Source organism: Macadamia integrifolia, chromosome 6, assembly GCF_013358625.1.
Source record: "Macadamia integrifolia cultivar HAES 741 chromosome 6, SCU_Mint_v3, whole genome shotgun sequence".
Lineage (NCBI taxonomy): Eukaryota > Viridiplantae > Streptophyta > Magnoliopsida > Proteales > Proteaceae > Macadamia > Macadamia integrifolia.
In genome coordinates this window covers 7,322,220-7,345,228 of record NC_056562.1, presented here as the reverse complement: position 1 = coordinate 7,345,228, position 23,009 = coordinate 7,322,220, and the positions used below count along the sequence as shown (strand labels likewise).

Sequence of the window (23,009 nt, the reverse complement as noted above, 5' to 3'; positions counted from 1 at the left end):
GAATTAGGGAAGATGTATATCAAGGTAGAAGGGTAAAATTGATGTAAAAAGACGTAATATGGGTGTTATAAAGTATTTTACAAACTAAACCATTAAAAGTTAACGGAATGAGCTTATTTATAATTTTTAATATATTATAGGGAAAATTAGTATAATTTTTAAAAACATAGGGTAGAGAAATATAATATAAACAAAACACAGGGAAATGGATGTAAATTACTCTAATTTTATATACAGGTAAACAACAAACTTCTAAGTCTTTTAATTTGGCTCAATATGATTTTATCACTCTCCTATGGTTCAAATTCTTACGGACAACTAGAAACTTTAATGATGGGACCCATCCTATGGTGGACGTTTGGATGACCCCTGAATTATTTTGTTCATGTGAAAGTAGAGAGCTATTACCAAGAAAATAGAGAGCCGCAATAAAAAAAAAAAAAAAAGAATTGACAACTGTAATAATCCCACGTTTCCAACGAGAGCGTGGGAAAGCGGCGATCCGGTTGGAAACCATTAGGGAGAGTTGAGTAGCCAACCAAGTGCACCATACAACAGGGACTTGGCTGACCCAATACAGTCAGTATCTACCTTGCATTCCATGCATTTGGGTGAAAATACCTAGTGCGGGAATATCAATGAAAATCAAACAAACACCGGACGCATTTATTGTTTTCTATTTAAAGAAAAAAAAAGTGACACATGTCTTATTTTGTGTAAGAAGAAAAGGAGGCAATTTCCTTAATTCACGGTGAGGGTTTGGATTGTAAATAAGGAAAGACAAACGGATGAATGGGTATAGGGGATTAACTTTATGTAGTTTTCAATGTAGCAAAATGTATCTGGTTGTGGTATACGTCGATCTGCACGAATAACGATAAACAAATGATTACGATTCGCTAAGCAATGATTCACCCTCAAAATCTAAGGATTATAATGGAGATCCTTAGAAACACTCTCAATTGGGAGAAAAGAGATTAAGAGAGAAAGAGAGTCCTTGGAGACACTCTCAATTGGGAGAGAGAGAGAGAGAGAGAGAGAGAGAGAGAGAGAGAGATCTTGAGATTAGGTTAGAAACTCTTATTTGCTTTGCAGCCAAAACCTTTTTATTTATAGAGAATTGAACATCTAGGTTCATAATCCTAGTAGGTCTATGATTACCCTAAGTGGGCGACCCACGAAGGAACTAGGTCAGAACCCAATCTGACCCAAATTAATTAAGGACACACTTGCCCACGTAAGGCAGACATACTCAATTGTCCATTCTAAAAGTCTTTCTACCATACTGTCCCATCATACAGGAAACAAAGGGTGCGACCTAACAAGATGTACAAATGTAAGAGTGCTATATCAAGCTTCCATCTAACTAACATAGCATATCACTTACAAATAATTTGGGGAGCCCTAAACAATCAAATTACACCATATTCAACACTCTCAATCCCTCATAATAAGCAATGCTGACTTTAAAGCATGTAATGTGCATATGACTATGTCGAAACATAAATAAGACAAGTTGTCTGGGCAATAAGCCACAAAACAATGGTGTAATTTCGAATAATTTTCCTAAGCCCACATGTCAATCCGACTATTTTCAATCGCTTTCCCAATCATGTCCTGCTGGACCACATCATCCATGATCCTAAGAAGCATGTCAAAGTAGTGTCATTGGGCATTCTCTTCATTACATGATCTCAGGTAGAGGGTATCTATAGGATCAAATTAGTTTGATCTAAGTGGCTCACACAGTGACGAAGAAGGGATTCATTCAATCACTGTCACAAACGGTCATAACGAAGCACATATAGTATGAAATGTATGCTATGGTGCAACTCCCACTAAGGTGGATATGTCATTCATAAAATAAAAAGAACACTTTATGAGTCTTGGTTTAGTCACATTTTCATGCGTCTAACCTAAGTCAATCATCCTAGTCGCCCTATGCACCTGTCTGAATTTTCACACTCTGTTGTAAGTAGGCTACACTGAGATGTGAGATCTATGTGTTCGACCATAAAAAAAGTATCATCTTAGCTCTAACTAATATGCCACTTAGCTAAAAAGTTGTATGTTCATCTTGCTTACTATGTTTAATTGTAGAGATGAATTTAGCTCATCTTGCTCGCTGTTTTCAAGCACCGAGGTAAATCACCCGTTTGATTGGGTCGATTCAAACCTAGTGATATATTTACAAAATAAAATGTGTACATATGTAAATCATCCTAAAGAAATGTATGTCTAGTAAATAAATCAAAGAGTGATAACATTAAGGGGTTATGTGCTGTTATATGAATTCTTATATGTTGTTATGTACATAACATGTAGAAACATGGGGTTAGGTATAATAGACCCAGTGCTATGACCCCTTGCGAATAGGGGGACAACTGTTGGATAACCCATGTGGTAGGTCTGATGAATCTTTTAGGGATACCACGTCTGTGGTATGATATGATTGTTGTCAGAGGAGGATAGAGCCTGGGTGACTGATGTGTCATTTATGGGATCGTGGCACCAGGATAGGGGTTTCAGGGGTTTTTTAGGAGATCAAAGGTCACAATCCGAGATTGACAGGCTTTTAATCGCATCTAGGGTTTGTATCACTGGGAGACTAATGGCGCATTCCAAGACTAGGGATACTACCTAATGTCTTGCAATAGCACTTATACCATTGCATACTTTGTCTTATTGTTTAGGATATCTAATTAAAATAAAGCACTGCATCATGATATCTATGGGTGATCATGTTGAGACCCGTCGGACACAGAGAGGGGGTGAATCAGTCTGTTACTAATGGCGCATTCCAAGACTAGGGATACTACCTAATGTCTTGCAATAGCACTTATACCATTGCATACTTTGTCTTATTGTTTAGGATATCTAATTAAAATAAAGCACTGCATCATGATATCTATGGGTGATCATGTTGAGACCCGTCGGACACAGAGAGGGGGTGAATCAGTCTGTTTAATTTTTATTATTTACTATGCCTACGGGCTAACTTGGCAATCTTTGTAAATACTATATCTACTAGAGCACAGTCGTATGTGTACTTAGCCTCTCATAGCCATTTCGATGTGTGCACACCCATTCCACATTCCATGTACTTTTAAGCAATAAAAACCAAATAGATATCCACAAGCACAACATAAGAAATTTTACGAGGCTCAGCAAGATGCCTACATCCTTGGAATCATGCCTATAAAGGCTTCATATATACTTAATACACTACTTTAACTACACCTACAGTTGAGAGCACCTACACCAAGTTTTTTCAAGTTACAACTAAGAAGGCACACACGGTTCACCCATTACTAGAGAACACCCACCCCCAATGTTTAGCACCCATTAAACTCTCCTTACAGAGAGAAAACAACAGTTACCAGTAATCATTTCCTATTACTAGTAGTTACACACCAACATAAACATCAATGACAGTAAATATGAGGAGAAAATCTCACAGCCCTTGTCTAGTGTTCTCAGAGATGTCTCAGAGCACTGTGTTTGCAGACTGAAATCTTTAACTCCCTTTTAGAGTACGAGGCTTGAACCTTTAAGTGAGTTCAACAAGCTAGGCACCTTATTAACCTCTTCTTTGTCTTCTTCTATTTAAAACACAAAGAGGATCAAGCCCTAACTCACTTCTTTATCTCTTCCCATTTTCTCAAATTATATGAAATACTAACAATAGTACATCAAAAACCCTTCTCAAACCACCAATAATGAAGTAAAAGTTACTTCCCTTAAGTTACGACTCTCTTTTAATGGGAAATCAACAAGGGGGAAACTTCCTCTCTTAAAAACATGAGTTTATTCAACTCAAAACCCAGTTCAAAACCTTCCAGTGGATAGAGGATTAAAAATTAAGAAAGACTGGACTAATTTTGCTTTGCAGATCAAAAGTTATAGTCATTTGAAATTCGCCCAATGAGAAAGCCCCAAATGGAATTTGTTAGGCTGCGTAAGGTGCCTGGTGGAGTGCGAGGGTGCAGGGCACATCTCAGCCATCAAATCAATTCTCAATGGGTACCTCAAATTTGCACCATAGGATGCACATAATGGATCTTTAATCTTTAATCTTGATTGTTCGAATTTCCATTGGTTAAAGTTTCCATATTCCTTCTAATTACTTCTAGCCCCCTCTGATCTAAAGAATATATACCGAAACTCCCTTTGGCCCTTTGACCCTTTGACCAAAACTTTCTAAAATTATACAAGGATCCTTCATTTTTTAAATTGAGAAACCCCAACCAACCCGAGAGCAAAATCTAGACCAAAATTTGGATTTTTCGGACCAATTCCACCAAAAACTCCATAACTGTCTCATTGGATTTGGTTTGAGCCACGAAAAGGGTATGGACCAAAACTTGAAGTTCAACAAACTTCCAGAACACCCTATCAATAGACTTGGCAAAAAATAAAAAAAGACCAAAATGCCATTGAGCTGTGGAAGCCATAATTTCTTCATTTGATATCGAAATAGAACAAAATTGGGTGTGTTGGTAAGAATTTTTTATCTTTGGCACATGTAGGATTCATTTTCCAAAAAATTCATCTTTAATGACAAAAATAGATCAAAGTTACTAGTTTCGGGCTTGAAAATCCACACCACCTACTATGGATGAACTAAACCACTCAAACACATCATACACTACTGCCATCTCATTGAAGATATTGTATACTATCATATCATCGTTGTCGGCCACCACAGCCCAACTGGCCACATCATCACTGCCATGTGGCCGAGGTTGCTAACAAGGACAACAAAAAAATAATAAGTCATGCATTGCATCATTATTGATTGTGTATGCTTTCGTGCTCCCACTCCTCACTAGGCTTAGTGAAGCTTATCCCACATTGTTGTTTTCTTTTAGGCATTGATACAGGTAGCTTGATGGCGCTTCATGTGATATGTCTTCACCAACAGTTGATGAATGGCGGTCGCCAGAGGTTGAAGAGCAATTGCACATGTCATGACTGTGCGTACGGAGCACCTTGATGAGGATAATGTAGTCCTTGAGCTGTTTTTGGTTATTTTGTATAGTTTTGGATATGTAATCTTTTGTTATGTATGTAATGTGGAGATGTTTACAGAACAACGCGTTGTAAATATAGAATCACCAGTTTTTGAGTTTATATGTACTACCTTAAATCATTTCCGCTGATTTATTTAGATGATCACGTATTTAATTGTGAATGCCAAAGTATTGTATTATGATCCTAGATGGTCGGTTAGGACGATGGCAAGTGTCCTAGTCACATGCTAATACCTTGGTGAAGGTGAAGTGTGACAAATGTGATATTAGAGTATGATGCTCTACTTTAACTCACAATTATACAAGATCTAGGATACTGGTGATTATGATGGAAATAAAAATTGTAAGAAACAAATAAATTTTGAGTACACAAAATAGGAGACTAGCTTAGGTGCAAAATCCATTTATTGATATTAAGAAAAGTGCATAAGCTTTTACAAAGTAGAAATAAAGACATAAAAGAAATTAAGACATCAAAAGGTAAGAGTTCATAATTAACTACAAGATGAATAACTGAAAACCTAAATTAAAGATATCCTTCAAACTATACAACCCTGGACTAAATAAGAAAACCACTGCTCCTCTGGAGGTGGTGGAGGTGGAGTTCAAGCTTCCATTGATGATCCGAATTACGTGGACCACGTCTTCATCTTCTTGATAGATGACACATGTTCATTGAGAGTATCAAATCTCGTGTTCAAATGAGAAAATCTCTACTCCATCACATTCTTCACCTTGGCCCATGCCAGGATTTGAAAGACGACTTCTATTGGTTGGAGCTTACATCACTTGAAGAAGGAAGGAGTTCCAAAGACACTTGGTACAATAACGAGTTGGATCTCTAAACAAGAGATTTCTTCGACGAGTGCATATATAGCCGTGTTAGCAGAATGAATAAAGGAGGTTCCACATCCTCAAGATTTGATCTATCCTACTAAAGGGATAATTCCAAACTGAAGCACAAAGATTACAATTATACCCTTGGATATGTAATGGATTCCAAACTCGACTCAATTACAAATACAAACCCAATCATAATTATATGGATCCACAAAATACAAGATATACCCAATCTCAAAAAGAATTAATGTGCTTGTACTCATTTCCTTTCACACACACCTCCATCACAAGAAAGGGAGAGGAGAGAAGGGGATAGTAGTGGGTGTGGGTGGGGTTGGGTGGGGTTGGGTTGGGTTGGGTTGGGGTGGGTTGGGGTGGGTTGGGATTGGGGTTGCAGGGGGTGGTGTGGGGGTTGGGTGGCTGGGAGAGTCTGACATTCACCACTCCATTAAGTTAAAGAAGAATTAGTTTTCTTTGGCATGATTTATAGTTTCATAAAACCCAGCAACTTGGATCAGCAATTAGTTGAAGCAAATTTGCACTTGATCATAGGTGAAGCCATTGAAAGAATTCTACAGAGAAGTCGAGGGGTGGGGTTGCGAAGAGGGTTGGGTGTGGTGGGCTTGCAAGAGGAGGTAGGGTGTGGTGGGTCTAGAGAGAGAGAGAGACGCAACACACTAGGTGCAGTGGCAGTGGATGCAGCTATGTAGCACCGTTTGGCTATGGCCTTTTCTTTCGAGAGGAAGGCGAAGGTGAGGGAGGAGGCATCAATGGAGTTTGTGGCCGCTCTGAAGGTTTATGGAAAGGGGAGTTAGGTGAGGTCATAGGCTGGACCTCTTCCATTGACACAACGTGGAGAGCGACTAATAATTTCATCGGGGTTTCAGCCACCGGTTCTAGCAATCGTTGAGGCAATGCAGTCGCCCTAGGTTCCATTTGAATAGAATCACCAAGAAGGCATCAGGATCCATGAAACCCAAAAACTGGCTTTGTGTAACAGGTTGGAACTAGCTATGAAGAATCAGAAAAAGACTGCCTCAAATGGCAGATTTTTTTTTTTTTTTTTTTTTTTTTTTTTTTTTAATATCTAACGATTGAGATTAAAATGTAGGAACGTTAATTTGTGTTAATATCAGGCGGGTTTCTTTCAAATGTCTAATTAATTTTGTCGATTCTCCCTAGAGGGCCTTACAGATTCAATCAATTAAGCTTTTTGGTCGCGGCTTGCCTAATTTTTTATATATATTATCAAAACATGCATGTTTAGGGATAACCACAAATTAGTAATGACTACTAGTCCATTCAGCCGACATTCAGAGGTCATCTTATCCACTGCTTTTAGTACTTACCTATATAATTCAATATTTTCCACATTTTCATTCCTGACACGATGGAGAAGATAGGTATTAACAGATGTTTTACATTGCTAAACCCCCTATCATGTGGGATTTGCCTCGTGGATCTCATTTGGATTTTTTATTTGCTATATATTATCCTCACAAAATTATGTTATTTTTTCGAAGGGAAAATATAATATTTCTTTGTGGGTGAGCATGGACCTAGGGGTGTCAATTCGTGGCCCGACCCGACTAAACCGACCGGGATCGACTGTTTATAGACCGGCCTGACCCGGACCATTTATTAAACATGTCGGGCTTGAGCCCGGCCCGTTTATAAATGGTCGGTCTCGGTTTTGCTACTTGGACCGTCTGGCGCCAGACCGAGACCGACCGAATAATGCCCGATCGAGACCGGCCTATTGTGCACTGATTTGGCCCGACCCTTTAATGATTGTAGAATACCTATTTTACCCCCCAAATTAAAGAATAAAAACTAAAAAGTAAAGACGTGTTCACATTTTAAATAATGGTTATATTTGGTATCATTTATTGATTTATTGTCATTTTTTTGGGCTTGCATGAGTGGGCCGGAATATAAGAGCACATTTTAAAGAGGGCCCGTTTAAAAACCGGTTAAAGCCCGTTTAACATTAAACATGTCCGTAGCTCGGTTAAGGCCCGATTAAAGCCTGATTAAGGTAGCCCGATTATAGCCCGAAGCTGACCGACCGAATATAAAGTGTACCATGCCCTCAATAACTAAGCCTGATTAATTAAATGGGCGGACATGGTGTAGCCTTTGAAAGTCTTCAAACCCGATTAAGCCCGATCGAAACCGGACCGGCCCGACCGGTTGACACCCCTACATGGACCTTATGCTTGCACAATGGTCAAATGGAGTGCAAATGAAAGCATCAAATGAGATGGTATTTTCACTTTTTATGGAGGTGGAGTGGTCATTTGAATTCCTCTGTGACGTAACAGGGCGTTTGGCATGCGCCAAACTGTCGAAAATGCTCAGGCATGGAGCCCAAGGTGTTTTTAGGCATTGGATACCCGTCAGACGCCCTATTGCGCCCCAGAAGATTCAAGTTCGAGATTTTTTTTTCTTTTATTTTTTCAAATGTTATAACACATTTATTTTATCAAATTGACAGATGATGTGTCAATTTCCACTATTGTATAAAGAGGAGATGATCTAAATTAGTCACATGTCAAATCTCAAAAAGTCTAATTCAAATCAAATATTCCCATTTATATTTCGAAATCACCACCATCTACTCTTACATGGATACCCATAATAAAGGATAATCCTTCCCTTCTTTTTGGTAAGTAACATTAAAATAATCCATCTGTTTTTTCAAAAAATTTCGCAAAATGCACTTTTAACTCGTACGAAAGGAGGGGAGGACAGCTGGGCGACGGGTAGAGCTGTTTACTTAAACCGTCCATTCAAAGCACGTTTGGCGTTTCCACTCTTCTCAACTAACAGTCTTTCACTCATACTTCTTCTCTTCATGAAGAATAACACAACAACCCAAGTCAATCTAAACCTCTAATTTTTTTGTGACATGTATGTTTAGTAGTCGAAATCAAATGTGTCTTTTAAACATGAGAACCATATAATCAGATGAAGGGAAAGAAGTAGAGGACCAAAATCTATCTCAAAACTAGAACTACAGAAGAGAGGAACTAGAAATCCATTTCTGCAGGATTAAGTAGAGAACAAAAGGAAGAACAGGCAAAGAAGAAATTAGATTCTACAGTGAAATCAATTGATGGGTTTCGCAGCTACTATTGGGAAATACCAACTTGGAAGAACCATTGGTGAAGGCACCTTTGCCAAGGTCAAGCTTGCTCTGGACAGAGTTACTAAGCAGCATGTTGCAGTCAAGATCATCGATAAGCAGATGGTCTTGGATAACAAGTTAATGGAACAGGTGAATTCCCATGTCATTGCTCCATCTTATTATCTATTTTTTCTAAGTTTTGGCTGTCCTTTCTAGCAACTTCAATGACAAATCTAAATTGGGTTTCAGGTAAAAAGAGAGATTAGTACAATGAAACTGTTGCATCACCCCAACATTGTCCGAATTTATGAGGTTTGTTACGAGGTTTCGGATTGAAATACATCAAGAATCTGGTCTCAATATGCTTAAAGTTAAGGATACTCCTAGTATAAGCAATGTAAATCAAACCTATGTTGGTTTTCCTTAGAAGAGTTTTTCAAATTCTGAATACAGGGGCAGGCAAGGCGCCCCGGGAGAGGGGGGGGGGTGGGGGAGTATACAGGAAGGGTTTTTCTCTCCAGCATTTTATTAGGAACTCATAATCTTTGTTTAATTTCTCATTTACAGGTTACTGCCACCAAGACTAAGATCTTCATAATAATGGAATACGTTTCCGGAGGCCAACTCTCAGACAAGTTGGTATGTTTCTTTCCCTCCTTCAGCCTCCGAAATCTTTGAATTCTGTGTTGGATTTCATGTCATTGAGCTGTTTTCGCATTAACTTTGATTACTGCCAGTCATATCTCAAAAAATTCGACGAAAAGGAAGCTAGGAAATACTTCCAGCAATTGATCGATGCTGTGGACTATTGTCATAGTAGGGGTGTATATCACAGAGATCTCAAGGTCAGAAATCTCTAGTTACAGAACTTGCTCTATGTTTAAGTGATTCTCTGCAAATTTGAAAGTCTCAGACTTTTGAGTCATTGCATATTTGGATGATCTAAACACAGCCTGAAAACCTGCTATTGGATGGACAAGGAAATTTGAAAGTCTCAGACTTTGGACTCAGTGCATTGAGAAAGGTTAGAAACAAGTTAGTAGTTCATGTAATATTTTTAATGAGACTACTCAGACATATACTTGCAAGAACTCACCAATTCCAATTCAACACAGCCTGGTGATTTGCTATCGACGGCTTGTGGATCTCCATGCTATGTAGCTCCTGAGGTAAACAGAGATAAGAGCCTAAAAAGAATTTCAAAAAATCCAAGACTGGTAGTGCTCACTTTGTTTTGACAGGTAATAGCAAACAAGAAGTACAATGGAGCAACTGCTGATATCTGGTCATGTGGAGTAATCTTGTTCGAATTACTTTCTGGTTATCTACCCTTTGATGACCGAAACCTGATGAACTTGTACCGAAAAGTAAGTTTCTGAAGAGTTTCAATTTCTTTGTTTGCAAATATCCACAATGCTGATATATCTATTGGTGCAAAGATTTCCAGAGCAGAGTACACATGTCCAGAGTGGTTTACAGCAACCCAAAGGAAACTACTTTTCAGAATACTTGAGCCAATGCCTGATAGGGTAAATCAATGAATCCCTCCTTCTGCTTATTCAGTTGATATGAACTATGAAAATATGACTACTCTTTTCTTAATATAGCGGATGACAATAGCAGAGATTCTAGAAGATGAGTGGTTCCAAACTGGCTATGAGCCTTCTGCAGGAATTGAATGTGAAATCAACTTGGATGATGTTAATGCAGCATTTGATGGGATCGGGGTAAGGGCACGAAATCGCTTGAGCTCTATCTAACATGATATAGAACGATAATCTAATTCAGGCACAAATTTAATGCAGGGAAAAACCGCCGAGACAGGGCTGCGCAAATCCTCAAGTTTCATCAATGCTTTCCAACTTATAGCAATGTCCAGTGACCTTGATTTGTCAGGTCTATTCGAAAAGCAGGTAACTCTCTAGAGCTCAAAAATATTTACATCCCACACAGACAACTTATGCTTCTTGTTCCTAATTTTTTTGTGAGAATTTTCTTTCTTCAAGGATGAAGATAAACAGAGAACAAGGCTTGGTTCCAAACATGCAATCAATGAGACTATAGAGAAAATTGAAGTTGCTGCAAAAGATGTCAGTCTCTCAGTTGAAAGGATGAACATGTCAAAGGTAATTTATACAGTTTTCCTCTTTAATGAAAATAGGATTATTTGACCTTCGTCTCAGGAACCTACGTGTGGTCCTGAGTTTGACTCCTCTTACCTCCTCGGGCCCACTCACATGGGAGTATTTAGTGCAATTCGGAAGTTGAATAGTTCTCATTCAACCCCAATATGGGCCCACGGGACTAGTCAGAAGGCCTGTAGCAAAAATAAAAAATAAATAGGATTATTTCATATTTAAGCTATTGTTCTTTGAATATCAGGTGAAAATTCATCAAAAACAGAAGCTCACAAGAAATTCTAGATCATATTTCAACCTATCAGCTGAGGTAAATAAATTTCTTATATTGTTTCTGCAACATAGAACAGTTTTGTGTTTCACCACTATATGGTTTCATACACATTACTGTTAAATTAGGTGATTGAGGTGACACCCTCACATTGTGTGATAGAAATATCAAAATCTGCAGGGGAGCTCACAGTGTACAATGAGGTAGCAACACCATTCCACTAGCTTACTGTTTTGTGGATCCCAATTAGTGATAATTTTTGTACTAACTGTTGTTAATTGGACCAAAATTACCAGTTCTGCAAAAGCTTATCAAATCTGCTGATGGAGAACTCCAATTTAAAATCAGAATCAGATAGGCCCAGAGCAGTCATTGTTGATGGTAAAGAGAATCAATGCAGTTCCGAACCGGAAGGGAGCAAAACGGATGAACAACTTTGTGGTTATTATACCTCCTAACAAACCGTTCTCACTTCAGCTAATTGTGATTCCGGATTGTTCATAGAAAACAAATATGTATAGCGAATTGCAGAACAACCCACTCTTAAAATAAGAGAGAGAAAGAGTATATTAAGAATATGCCCGTTTTTCAACTAGTAGGGCATCAGCTCTGGCATTATTGAACGAAAGAGATGCCGGGTGGGTCAATTGCAATAGATAATAGATGTAGGGCCTGTCTTAACTGCATTAAAGCATTCAAAGTTTTTTTTTTGGTGGGGGGAGGTTTGATTTGTTTTACATAGCTCTTTGCTTTCTCCAATAATGTTCGCATTTTTTAATGAATTTTTTTTGTAAAATAAATATTATAGAAAAATCTTATTGTAATCAAAGTGGTGAAATCAGAAGTTGTAACTCCTCTGGGATTTGATTTGTTTTACATAGCTCTTTGTTTTCTCTGATAATGTTGGAATCTTTCAACAAAATTTTTTTATAAGATAAATATTATAGAAAAATCTTATTGTCACCAAAGTGGTGAAATAAGAAGTTGCAACTCCTCTCTGGGACATTTGTGTATCTAAATCTCACAACTCTAGCCTGAAACATTTCCAAAATCACAGCTTGATGCACTTTCCGGATAACGATGCCGGCAGTTGTCCAAAGTCAACAAATTATGCCAATTCTTTTATTTTTTTTCCACTTAGTAATATTTAATATTTCACTTTTTTCCTGGGGTCTAGGCTTCAACAAGCACACAATAGGTACATGATGTCCTCTGACACCTAAAACCGTGGTATCAACTATAGGGTGATCCTTTACCCCTCCCCCTTACAAAATACACACGTGCAAACCCACGTGGGTGACTCTTGTAAGGACTTTTCGTTTTTTGAGGTTTTTTTTTTCCCTTGAGATTTTTGAGATGAGGTTTAATGGAACCACCAATAGAACCCAATGGTGGTTCCACTTACGGATGATTTGTTTTAAGGTTTCAATATTTTCAATTATTCCTAGTAATAGATAGTAAAGTTCCTAGAAATTATATATAAATGAGTTTTGCTTGATGCATAATGTGATAGTTGTTGGAACTTTTAGTAATCAGTAATGGAACTTTTAGGTCTTTGTCATTGTATAGTACTAAGCTTGATCAGACTAAGGGAGTCAATGTGTACTCTTTAGTAAATATGCATGTGTGGCCATAAGTTGTGGAAGAGAGAGAGTGAGTAATAAAAATGTCCAAATCCAAACAAACAATATAAAAAAGCAAAATCTTAGCACCTTTTATGACCCTCGATTCACCTATAAATAATGCATAATGTTTCTCTATATCTACCTTTTTTATTAATTTAAAATTACTTTCTGGGAACACAAGTATGTCAAATATTTGTGTATATATGGATATGAAAATGGTGCTTAGCTTATGAGAAAGAAATGATCCAAAGAGAAATCATCAGGAAGATGGATCACATTGTATCCACACACTTGTTCTTAAAGAAAAGATTGTTAAAGAAAAAATTCCTTATTCTGATTGAATTGGTCAGCTCTGGGACAAAAGGATTTGAATCTCCAAGTAACGGGAACAAAATCCTGATGCCTTACCAGTTGGCCACATCCCGTTTCGAGTTTTATTGACATTAATAAACATAAATATCAATGTTAGTTATTTGTGAATTCCAAAACACCTTTACAAATATAATGTCTTCTCATAACCATAATTATGTGCACTCAATAATGAAAATAAAAGAGGAAGACACCAATTGAAGAAAAGAGGAACATATTTTGGAGTCTTCTATTGACAAAAAAAAAAAAAAAAAATAAAGAATTACAAAAATAAATAAAAGAAAAGAGAATCATCTTTATTCGTAAACGTATTTGAAAATAAGAAGAACAAAGTACTTGCAATAAACTTCTTGCCAAAGACCATCTGTCTTCTCATAATCATAATAACTTCCTCCAAGCATCATGAACACCTAATTTTAAAGAGAACAAAAAAAAAAAAAAGAGCTTTTAGTGCCTTTGTACATGCTTAATCCAAGACACGTCTGCATATCTCTCTCTCTCTCTCTCTCTCAAATTGAGATGGTTAAAGTTGGAGAAAACTTTGAAATTTGGTAAAAGGGTGGGAAACCCACTTCAGAATCTAACGAGATTGTGTTGCTCAATATATTTCTTCTTAAGGGGTTCCTAGGAAATGTATTATAGATGAGGGAACAATGGATGTAAATTCTTGTCTAAAGTGGTTTCTTCTGGTTTCATCCGTTTTTTTTATATATATCAAAACCCTTTTCCCCTAAAAAAAATAAAAATAAAAGAAAATAATGAGAAAACAAAGTCAGCTCTCCCTAGTGTTAAATATGAGACCCAATTACTGTAGTGCACCGCTCTTTAAACCCGATTTATTTTTCGGTTGGTTCGGTTTGGTCGTGCAGTGTCCGAACCGGCAAGGGTTGATGCGGGCACCCTATGGTGTATGACAGTAAGGGTGACATCGAATGCAGGGTGGTTGGACAAATTTGAGCGAATGCCTAATGGAGTTCGCACGCCTAAGTCTTGCCCTTGCACGTATTATAAGGCTATGTACAAGTAGGGAAAGTATGTTATCATATTTGATGATGAGAACTTGGTTCACGACGAGTGGTAGGAGTGAAATACGCTTTGAGAGCCGATTCCTATCGAAATTTAGCAAGGTTAGCCATGTTTTGGCTAATGGGTGGGTGGTCATTGGTGGGACCCACATGTAAGAGAAATGTGGGCCCTAGCAAGTTCAACTTGGGTGAGCACATTTGTTTTAGGTTCTCTGTTGTAGTGAAGTCATGTGTGTTCGGTATTACTGACTACTTTGGTCGTTGTCGTGATTTAATGCGATTCGGGCCATAGAATGACAAAACCAAACGCACCTTAGTAGATATTTATGACCCAAACTATAAATAACATTTACTCCTCTCTCTCCTATTTATTATTTCAGCAAGGGTTGGTGGAGAGGAATAAAGAAAAAGGAGAAGGGATGGAAGTGTGGGGGAGAGTGTTTTCCCTTGTTGCCGAAGCTGTACCTCACCTTTTCACCGCAAAAAAAGTGATTGGCTCCTTGGAATTTACAATTTGAGGTAGGTAAATGCCATAATCCCTTAAATCTGGTGAAACCCTCTTGTATGGTCAAATCAAAGAGTTAATAGGGATTCTATATGATTTCTTTGAAGGTTTTAAAGGAGCAACCAAGATCTGAAAACATTTTATGATATTTTGAGTTGGGGGAAGGATCTTAGGTTTTTGGGGTTTCTTGAGCTAAAAGTATGATTTGTTGCCAAAATCTTGATTTGAACTTAGATCTATGTTGTGTTTATGTGAATGGAGTTTTAAATGTGTGAAAAATGTGGTGGAAACAACCCCCTTTGGGTTCCCAAAAGGTGGGGTGAAGAAGAGAAGTAAGACAATAGAACCCGCTGGACACTGGTGGATAGCACCGGTGGGTAACCAGACCCACCAGTGTGACCTGTCAATCTTACCTGAGCTTTGGAGCTGATAAGCACATTTATGTGTGAAATCTAAGTAGTAAAGCATGCATTTTTACATATTTAGAATGAGGCTACCTTGGGTTTTACTTTCTTTTTATAGGTTTTATATTTTAAAGGTCTTAAGCATTATCGGGCTTCATATCTCTCCAACAATAACTACCTAGTACAACTGGTGAGCTATGGTGTGCAAAATTCCTTTGCTCACTAGGAGGTCTCAGGGAGAGAAAAAAAAATCGGCCAACAAGGGTTGTGCGCAAGATTTGAAGAGAGGGAGAAAAAGAAGAGAAAAATAAATAAAAAAGGGAAAGAAAATAAGCAAAAAATTATTGAAAATTTCTCCGAGTTTATTTCTCTTCTCTCTCCTCCACCTTAGCACTTTTGGTTTCAAAAGATTTCACCTACCAATTATGGGTTTTTCCCTTTTAAGAAAGAGAAATTTATTACCATACCTCAGTTGCTCTCTCTCTCTCTCTCTCTCTCTCTCTCTCTTTAGTTTTATTTCTTCTTTGTTTTTGCTTTAATCACTTTTGTAATAGCTTTTAATTTTAATTAATGCAAGCACTCTTTTATTTTTATTCAGCCTTTTATGTTTATGATTTATGCAATTGAGTTTTAATTTTTAAGTTATAGTTCTAGGCTTAGATCTAGGTGACAAGATCACGAGCCGTGAAACATCTCTTTTTCAAGTTTAATTTTTTTTTTCAAGATTTTTTTTCTCCAGGCTTAGAAATTTCAGATTTGGTTTTTAGGGTTGGCAGTATCTCAAATCACCCAAACTTTCAAGTTTAATCATTGATTCAGGTAAGTAGACTTCTTCAATAATCTTCTCTCCCCACTCTCATTCCCTCTTCTGACTACCCTTTCTTTTTTAATTTAGGATTTTAATTTTAGTCGTTACATTATTGATTTCCCTTTCCCCCAAGGTTCATGGTTAGTGTATGTGTTGGTTTTGCCACTCCTAGCCATAGAACCATCATTTTCTTATTTTTATTTTAATTGCCTCTCTCTCCCTAAATCCAAGTAGAGTAACCTTTGTAAGAATGACTCTGTGGTCAAGTAGGGAAGCTCATATTATGATGCATCTCTCGATCTAAGTAGAAAGACCTACTTGTGAGCCTTTCATTAGCTTTATCCCTTTTTTCATTTTATTTTATTTTTATTTTAGTATTTTTTTCCTTCATTGCTTTTTAATTGCGTGGGTTGTTTATTTTTAGTCATTTATTTATTTAATTTTAATTACATGGCTTGCGTATTTAAATTCTTAGATGACGAATGGTTAAGGCATTATTTTAGATACATATGTTTAGGACGATCGTTAAAATTAGATCACAACCATTAATCGGTTCACTTTCACATTATTAAAAGAAGTAAAAAATAAAGTAGTTGCTCTTCCTGTGTTTGACCCGTAGCTACACTGATTCGTGCGCTTATAGTTATATTTTAAATCCTAACAGGAGCCTACCGACAGGTAGGACCAGTGGGTACCTAGACCCGTCAATATAACCCATCGGTCTTGACTGGGCTTCAGGGTCCTATCGGTTGGTAGAACTTATACTGGCCAGTAGCACCCATCGGTCTTTGTTGAGCCTCGAGGTCTTACCGGCGGGTAGGACCGACGAGTACCCAGACCCACTAGTAGCACCCGTCAGTGTGGATCCAGGTGTTGTCTACACGGGCAGCTTGCACAGGTGGGTCCTCCTATCCACTTGTATGACCCACCTGTGGACCAATAAGCTTCGTTCGAGCTTGAACTCATCGACAACCTCCTTTGCATTATTGAACGCATCGTGACTGTGTCTTTCATTGTTTTATGGTCCTAGAACGGATGTATTCTAAGCTTCCTTTCTATGTTAGGTTTCGTGATTCTTATCTTCGCACTCCGGATCTCATTCGTATCGTGTGTGCATATTCTCGTACGTGAATATGTAAGTGGGGAGAGGACATTGATTTTATTTTGGAATGTTTATTGTATCATCTTCATCTTATACATCATCATGCCTTCTATGAATGCCATCTTCATGCACATGTCTTGTCTATTGCAGGATGCATTGATAAATCGTTATATAGTATCTTTAAATTTTCAAACATTTGTTACTTGCCTTGAATTATACGCATGGATTATTTTAATTATTGGATGATGATGATTGTTGTATAAATGATGAATTACTAGATTAGACGTCGTAGTCGGCTTGAAAACGAATGCATTGGTGCACTATGCAATGGAACACTGAAGCACTTTATAGTTGTACTATCTCATATAGATGCATTGAGTTTATGTTGACATTTCCTCATGCTACGATCCTTCCCAACAGGGGTTTAGTTGTTGGGTTATCACTGGGGGAAGCGTCAGTCGCGGACCACCGTGGTGGTTAGAAGTATGCCTAGTTGATCATTAGAACAGCTGAAAACCTTGGTGATATATTCAGAGGGTCAAGCGTACTACATTTATTTTCTGCTATGGTTCGGTCACGATTTATTTTTCTGAGTACTCATGACCCGCCTTCTCCGACAATCCTATGGGTGTATCGCGGGATGGAAAATGCATCTCGAACCCGGGGCATACACACATTGTGGTTGTGAGTAGCACGTAACTTATGACTTAGCATTGTTGCCTAGGTGAATAGGCCTAAAATGAATTTTATGCATATAGGATCATTTGAAATACAATTGTTTGTTTGTGTTTTTCTTTCCATTTACTGAGCGACTGAGCTCACCACTTGTGTATATACCTTTTTAGATGATTTTGCAAGATTCTCCGTAGAAGAGCAAGAGCCGGGGCCTACTGACGAGTTCCTAGTAGAGACTAGTGGGTTCCAAAAGGATTTGGGCACGATGCCAGATGCATGTGCGAGGGCTGCATTGCAGGGCAACAGTAGCGAACACCGAACAAAACCTTTTGATTCTTTTGATGTATTCCCCTTTTTGTGTTCCAGATATTTAAATTATTATTTTTTATGTAATTATCATGCCTGCAGATCTACATGTATAATAATTTGGGTATCAATAGTAAGTATGGAGTTTGCAGATATATATGATGAGTCTTCCACTCAATTATTTAATTATATTTTCATGTTGTGTGTTGCATGTTGTGTTGTGGTTTATTGTATCAAATGATCCTAGTGAGTCTTGGGTTACCCGAAGATAACCTGGTCACCGATCCGATTTTATGTGAACGGGACGTGACAATTACCAATGCTTCATTACTGTCTATGTAAACTGTCATGCTTTTTCACACAATTCATTGCATTGTTCCCCCAATACTGCAAGATTCCTTAAGTTTCTACAAAACGCAAGTTAAATTATATATGCTTCACCGAAAAAAAAAAAAAAAAAGTTAAATTATAAATGCTAGAAACTTACGCCCCACAAGAATCGTTATTCCCATTAAATAACTCCTACATTCTAATCCATTTCATGTTGCAAACTCAAGAATGGAAAAAGTGATTATGGGTTGGGAAATACAGTTTTTAATTGATTGCGTTGAAACCCAAATCGAAATTAAAAGTTCTCTGCAAATTATTAGAGACAAATGTCAAAACATCAGCAGAAATCAATTAATTATGGATTAGACTCCATGGCTATGAGTCGCAATTGTCAAAATATATGCAAAAGCCACGTCATTATAGATTGGACACCAACTTGAAACTCCTCATTAATGCAAATCAATTGGCATATTATAACATAATAATTAACGATCAAACTCATAAAACCTTCAAACCCAAAACTAGAAAAGCAAATTTGACGAAATCAAAAAAGGAAATCATAATTAAGAATATAAATCCAACAATTGAACCCTCGAAAACATATACAATACCTCATCATATTGATAGGCAGGTGAGAAAGCTACATAGAAACCCCTTGACAATTCCCTGTCATCCTTGAGATTGAATGTATGATTTCCCCCGGAAATATATATATTTTTTTGGATGTGTAGTTTGCTTACACTTGAAAAGATAGTCAAAAAGAGAGTTCCTTTAGATGTGGAAAGAGATAATCGAGACATATACTCACTCCAAAAAAGATAGTGCAACCAATAAATCAGACCTATCAGTCCCTAGCCACTCAAAATTCCATTGCCCTTTGGAGAAAGAATACCTATATATAGATAAATAACCAAGTCGTAGTAAAATATATAATTTTCAGAAAGGGTGAAGAATGTGATTTTTTTCAATTTATAAGTGAGGCAGCAAGACATAAGACGTGGGATTAATCCTCTCAAGACTAGTTATTCTCTTTAAGCTGAAATGGTGGTTTCACAAAATTTATTTACAAATTAAAAGAAAGAAGAAATTTAAGTGAGCATCATTTATTATGGTACTAAATTGATTCTCTTAAATAATGAGAAAGAGCCTAGTGCACAGCTAGATGATAACTCAGCGTTTTGCACTGGTCACTTAAGAGCGTACATAGGGATTGATCACTGGATCAACTCCCCTTGTAAGTGCACCGGTGTTGCTATGCATTATTAGTCACCTCATACTCCTTACCCTTGGGCCCCAGTGGATGCTCACTTTCCCTCTGAACCACCATAGTGGTGGGTTCAACTTGGCAAAAAAAAAAAAAAAAAAAAAAAGAACCAACTAATAATTCACCACTAATTAGAGTTTGAAAGGTTAAATCTTTCTCAACTCCTGCAACTCCAGATAAAGAATATATACTAACAAACTTTGCAAAAGAGGCTGTTTCCAAGGTTTGAACATGTGACCAACATGTTGCAATAGTGCAACTTAACTGTTGTGCCACAAGCTCGCCAACTATTAAATTTGAAGGTATAATACTGAAAAATGAATTGTCCACTACTAAAAGCAGATGTATTTTTTACCATTGAAAAGAGCTTCAAATGAGTGTACACATTAAAGACAACACCTACTTTTCCCTTCTCCAGGTCCGCATTTGTAGGTTCAGCTAGAAAATAGACAGCTCAAATTCAATCAAATATATATGTTTCATAGAGTTACTTGCCATGGTATATATTCTTGTCCCTAGCTGAACTTTGCCTCGAGTAGAAAGGATTGACTATCACTATAGGAACCAAATCTAGCGATTTTGTAGGCACTTTGTGGTGTGACAAAAGGAAAAGACAACACGAACTCAAACAAGGTGACAACACCATTGGAGGATAGGGGCTTGACAGTTGGGGTGAGAAGATGATAAGCTCCTCCCATAGTGGGTGTGGTTGAGGCCAGAAACTGGAGTCTACAAAATTCTTCATACTAGAATCCATTTGCATAGTGGCAATTAGGCAAGAAGCTGACAAATATGCCTTGAATGAAATGATCTTATGGTATATGGAAACAGAATCGAGACTAAGATTATGATCTGAAGCACTAATGGAGAGAATAAAATAAAAACATTACAATAATAAGCTAAAACACTAAAACCCTACCCATTAAATCGTTTCTTTCTTCATCTTAACTAAATCTTTCGTGAGTCAGGACCAAAGATTGGTGACCGTCAAGATCGCATAGATCTGAAAAACAATATATATCCTTGAGAGAGAGAGAGAGAGAGAGTATTAAATTAAAGAAGGGACCAAACAACGGAAACAATAATGTACCAACATAAAAAAAAAAAGGGGAAAAATTATGAACCCTCCCCTATAGTTTGTTGAAATTACACATGGATTCAAAGATTTGAACGAATTATGTCTCCCTTCCCTGGTATTGATGGTGTGAGTATTTTGTTAATTTTAAAGAACAAAAGACCTTATTACCTTTTATTGAAAAAAATGTTTTAAAAAATAAATATGAAAGAGAGGAAAGCAAATTTTATTTTCTTCCACCTTCACATGTGGTTTCATGTGCACTACAACTGCACTGAAATCATTCATTGTCGTCCTTCCTAAGCTTTTAAAAATGGACATTTTATCTTTCTAATGTTTATCCTCTGCAGCCCAACCCTTGTTTCTCTCTCTAAATTACAATAACCAAATCAGCGATTTCTGGGGTTGATTGTCGATCCGCTCTACGGCCATCCCCGTTAATTCAAGCGTCTCTGCGAAACCCTAATTTTCCTCTCAGCCGCATCTCATGGTGTCAAAGCGTATACCGAAGGAACTCAAGGGTTTGCAGAAGGATCCTCTAACATCTTGCAATGCCGGTCCAGTTGCAGAAGATATGTTTCATTGGCAAGCAACGATTATGGGACCTCCCGATAGCCCATATGCAGGAGGTGTTTTCCTTGTTAGCTTTCATTTTCCTCCTGATTACCCTTTCAAGCCACCCAAGGTAGCGTTTATGACAAATGTCTTCCACCTGAACATCAATAGCAATGGAAGCATTTGTTTGGATATTCTAAAAGAACAATGAAGCCCAGCTCTCACAAATCTCGAAGGTTCTGCTCTCTATTTGCTCCCTGTTGATGGACCCAAACCTTGATGATCCACTCATACCGGAGATTGCTCACTTGTACAAGTCTGACCGGAATAAGTATGAGACAACCGCCCGGAGTTGGACATGCCATGGGATGAGGAGGTGGGTCGACGACTCGATGGGAAGAAGCCAGCTCCGATTCTCGACTCGGACTCACGAAGAAACTACCTTGATCCTTTGACCTGGGGCTTTACTGGGTAGAAAGGACGAGCTTCAGCCATTAGCAACAAACTCAATATACTGACCCTAGAGCGCCAAGCAGCTGATCAGCAACAAACTCATATTTGGGATGCATGATTCCGGTCATCTTCTTTGGCGGTGGGGGTGGGTTGAAGACGATGAGCGGAAGCTGCCTTCCCTCCCTTGTTTCGTTTTAGTGGAAGTGTATATAGGTAAAATCATGGGTATATAAGGGCATTTTTGGCATTAAAAGGTATCATATTAGGTGACATCAGCAACTAACCATTCCATTTTAACGGAGACTAATAGATTGGATCTAATTGTTAGAATCTTTGAAATTACAGGAGAGGGGGCGTAATTTGTTCAAACCTTTGGATCCACACGTAATTTCAGTAGACTACAGTGGAGGGGGCATAATTTTTCCATAAAAAAAAAAAAAGAAATAATAAATCTTTGGAGGGAGGAAAGTAGAAAGGCATGCATGCCTTTAATCTATGCTCAATTTTAACAAACAATGGAAACAATGAAATATCCAACATAAAAAAAAGAATAGTAAAACAGAGAGAAGTCAAAGGCAAAAGCACTTATAGGCAGCAGATGATCCTGGTCGCTTGACTCAATTGTGGAAGTTGTAGGTTTCTCCGATGTCATCATTAATTGCACCATTGCAATTATAGTAAGATCACAAATAGAAAAGAAGGTGTGTGTTAATTACATAGAGAAAAACCCCTAAAATCAGTGGAAGCCTATTTGCAAATTCGAACAACATATCCACAATAACAATTTGAAAGTAATATCCATTTGATTCAAGACAAAAACATAGAGAGAGAGAGAGAGAGAGAGAGAGAGAGAGAGAGGTGCCAGTACCTGAGTCAACACTGGGAAAGAGTGAACGGGAAGATAGGGCTGTCTATGACTTCTCGGGTATTGAGAGAGGAAGAGAGGTAACCAGGGATTCTTCGATGGAGAGAGGGAGAGCTTACCAAAGATTCTCCCATGATGGAGAGAACATGATTTGGTTGTTGTTAAGGGTGCAACAGGGTCGGGTTGAGCCGAGCTTCTTAAAATCCTAGCCCAACCCTAAGTCCACTTAACTGGGC

At 37.8% G+C, this 23,009-nt stretch overlaps 1 protein-coding gene and 1 pseudogene across 2 annotated transcripts; both read left to right on the top strand.

Moving 5' to 3' along the window:
• Nucleotides 1-8,789: 8,789 nt before the first annotated feature.
• On the top strand, nt 8,790-12,288 carry LOC122081260 (CBL-interacting serine/threonine-protein kinase 21-like). Of its 2 annotated transcripts, XM_042648292.1 has the most exons (14): nt 8,790-9,153; nt 9,253-9,315; nt 9,571-9,642; nt 9,741-9,848; nt 9,956-10,027; nt 10,119-10,172; nt 10,245-10,370; nt 10,443-10,532; nt 10,611-10,730; nt 10,809-10,916; nt 11,010-11,129; nt 11,386-11,451; nt 11,541-11,615; nt 11,709-12,288. In XM_042648292.1, the coding sequence occupies exons 1-14, from the start codon at nt 8,992-8,994 to the stop codon at nt 11,868-11,870; spliced, it is 1,398 nt and encodes a 465-aa protein (XP_042504226.1). In that variant the 5' UTR covers nt 8,790-8,991; the 3' UTR covers nt 11,871-12,288. The 2 variants fall into 2 exon arrangements, with proteins under 2 accessions (XP_042504226.1, XP_042504227.1); XM_042648293.1 differs by lacking the exons at nt 8,790-9,153; nt 9,253-9,315 and adding an exon at nt 9,316-9,374.
• An 8,986-nt stretch (nt 12,289-21,274) lies between these two features.
• LOC122081568 lies at nt 21,275-21,978 on the top strand (annotated as a pseudogene).
• Nucleotides 21,979-23,009: the final 1,031 nt, after the last annotated feature.

Excerpts from the sequence above, each read along its gene's own strand:
- LOC122081260 (XM_042648292.1), top strand. The coding sequence starts at position 8,992 with ATGGGTTTCGCAGCTACTATTGGGAAATACCAACTTGGAAGAACCATT. Across the intron at positions 9,154-9,252 it reads ATAACAAGTTAATGGAACAG|GTAAAAAGAGAGATTAGTAC; the intron begins GTGAATTCCCAT and ends ATTGGGTTTCAG. Across the intron at positions 10,731-10,808 it reads CAGCATTTGATGGGATCGGG|GGAAAAACCGCCGAGACAGG; the intron begins GTAAGGGCACGA and ends AATTTAATGCAG.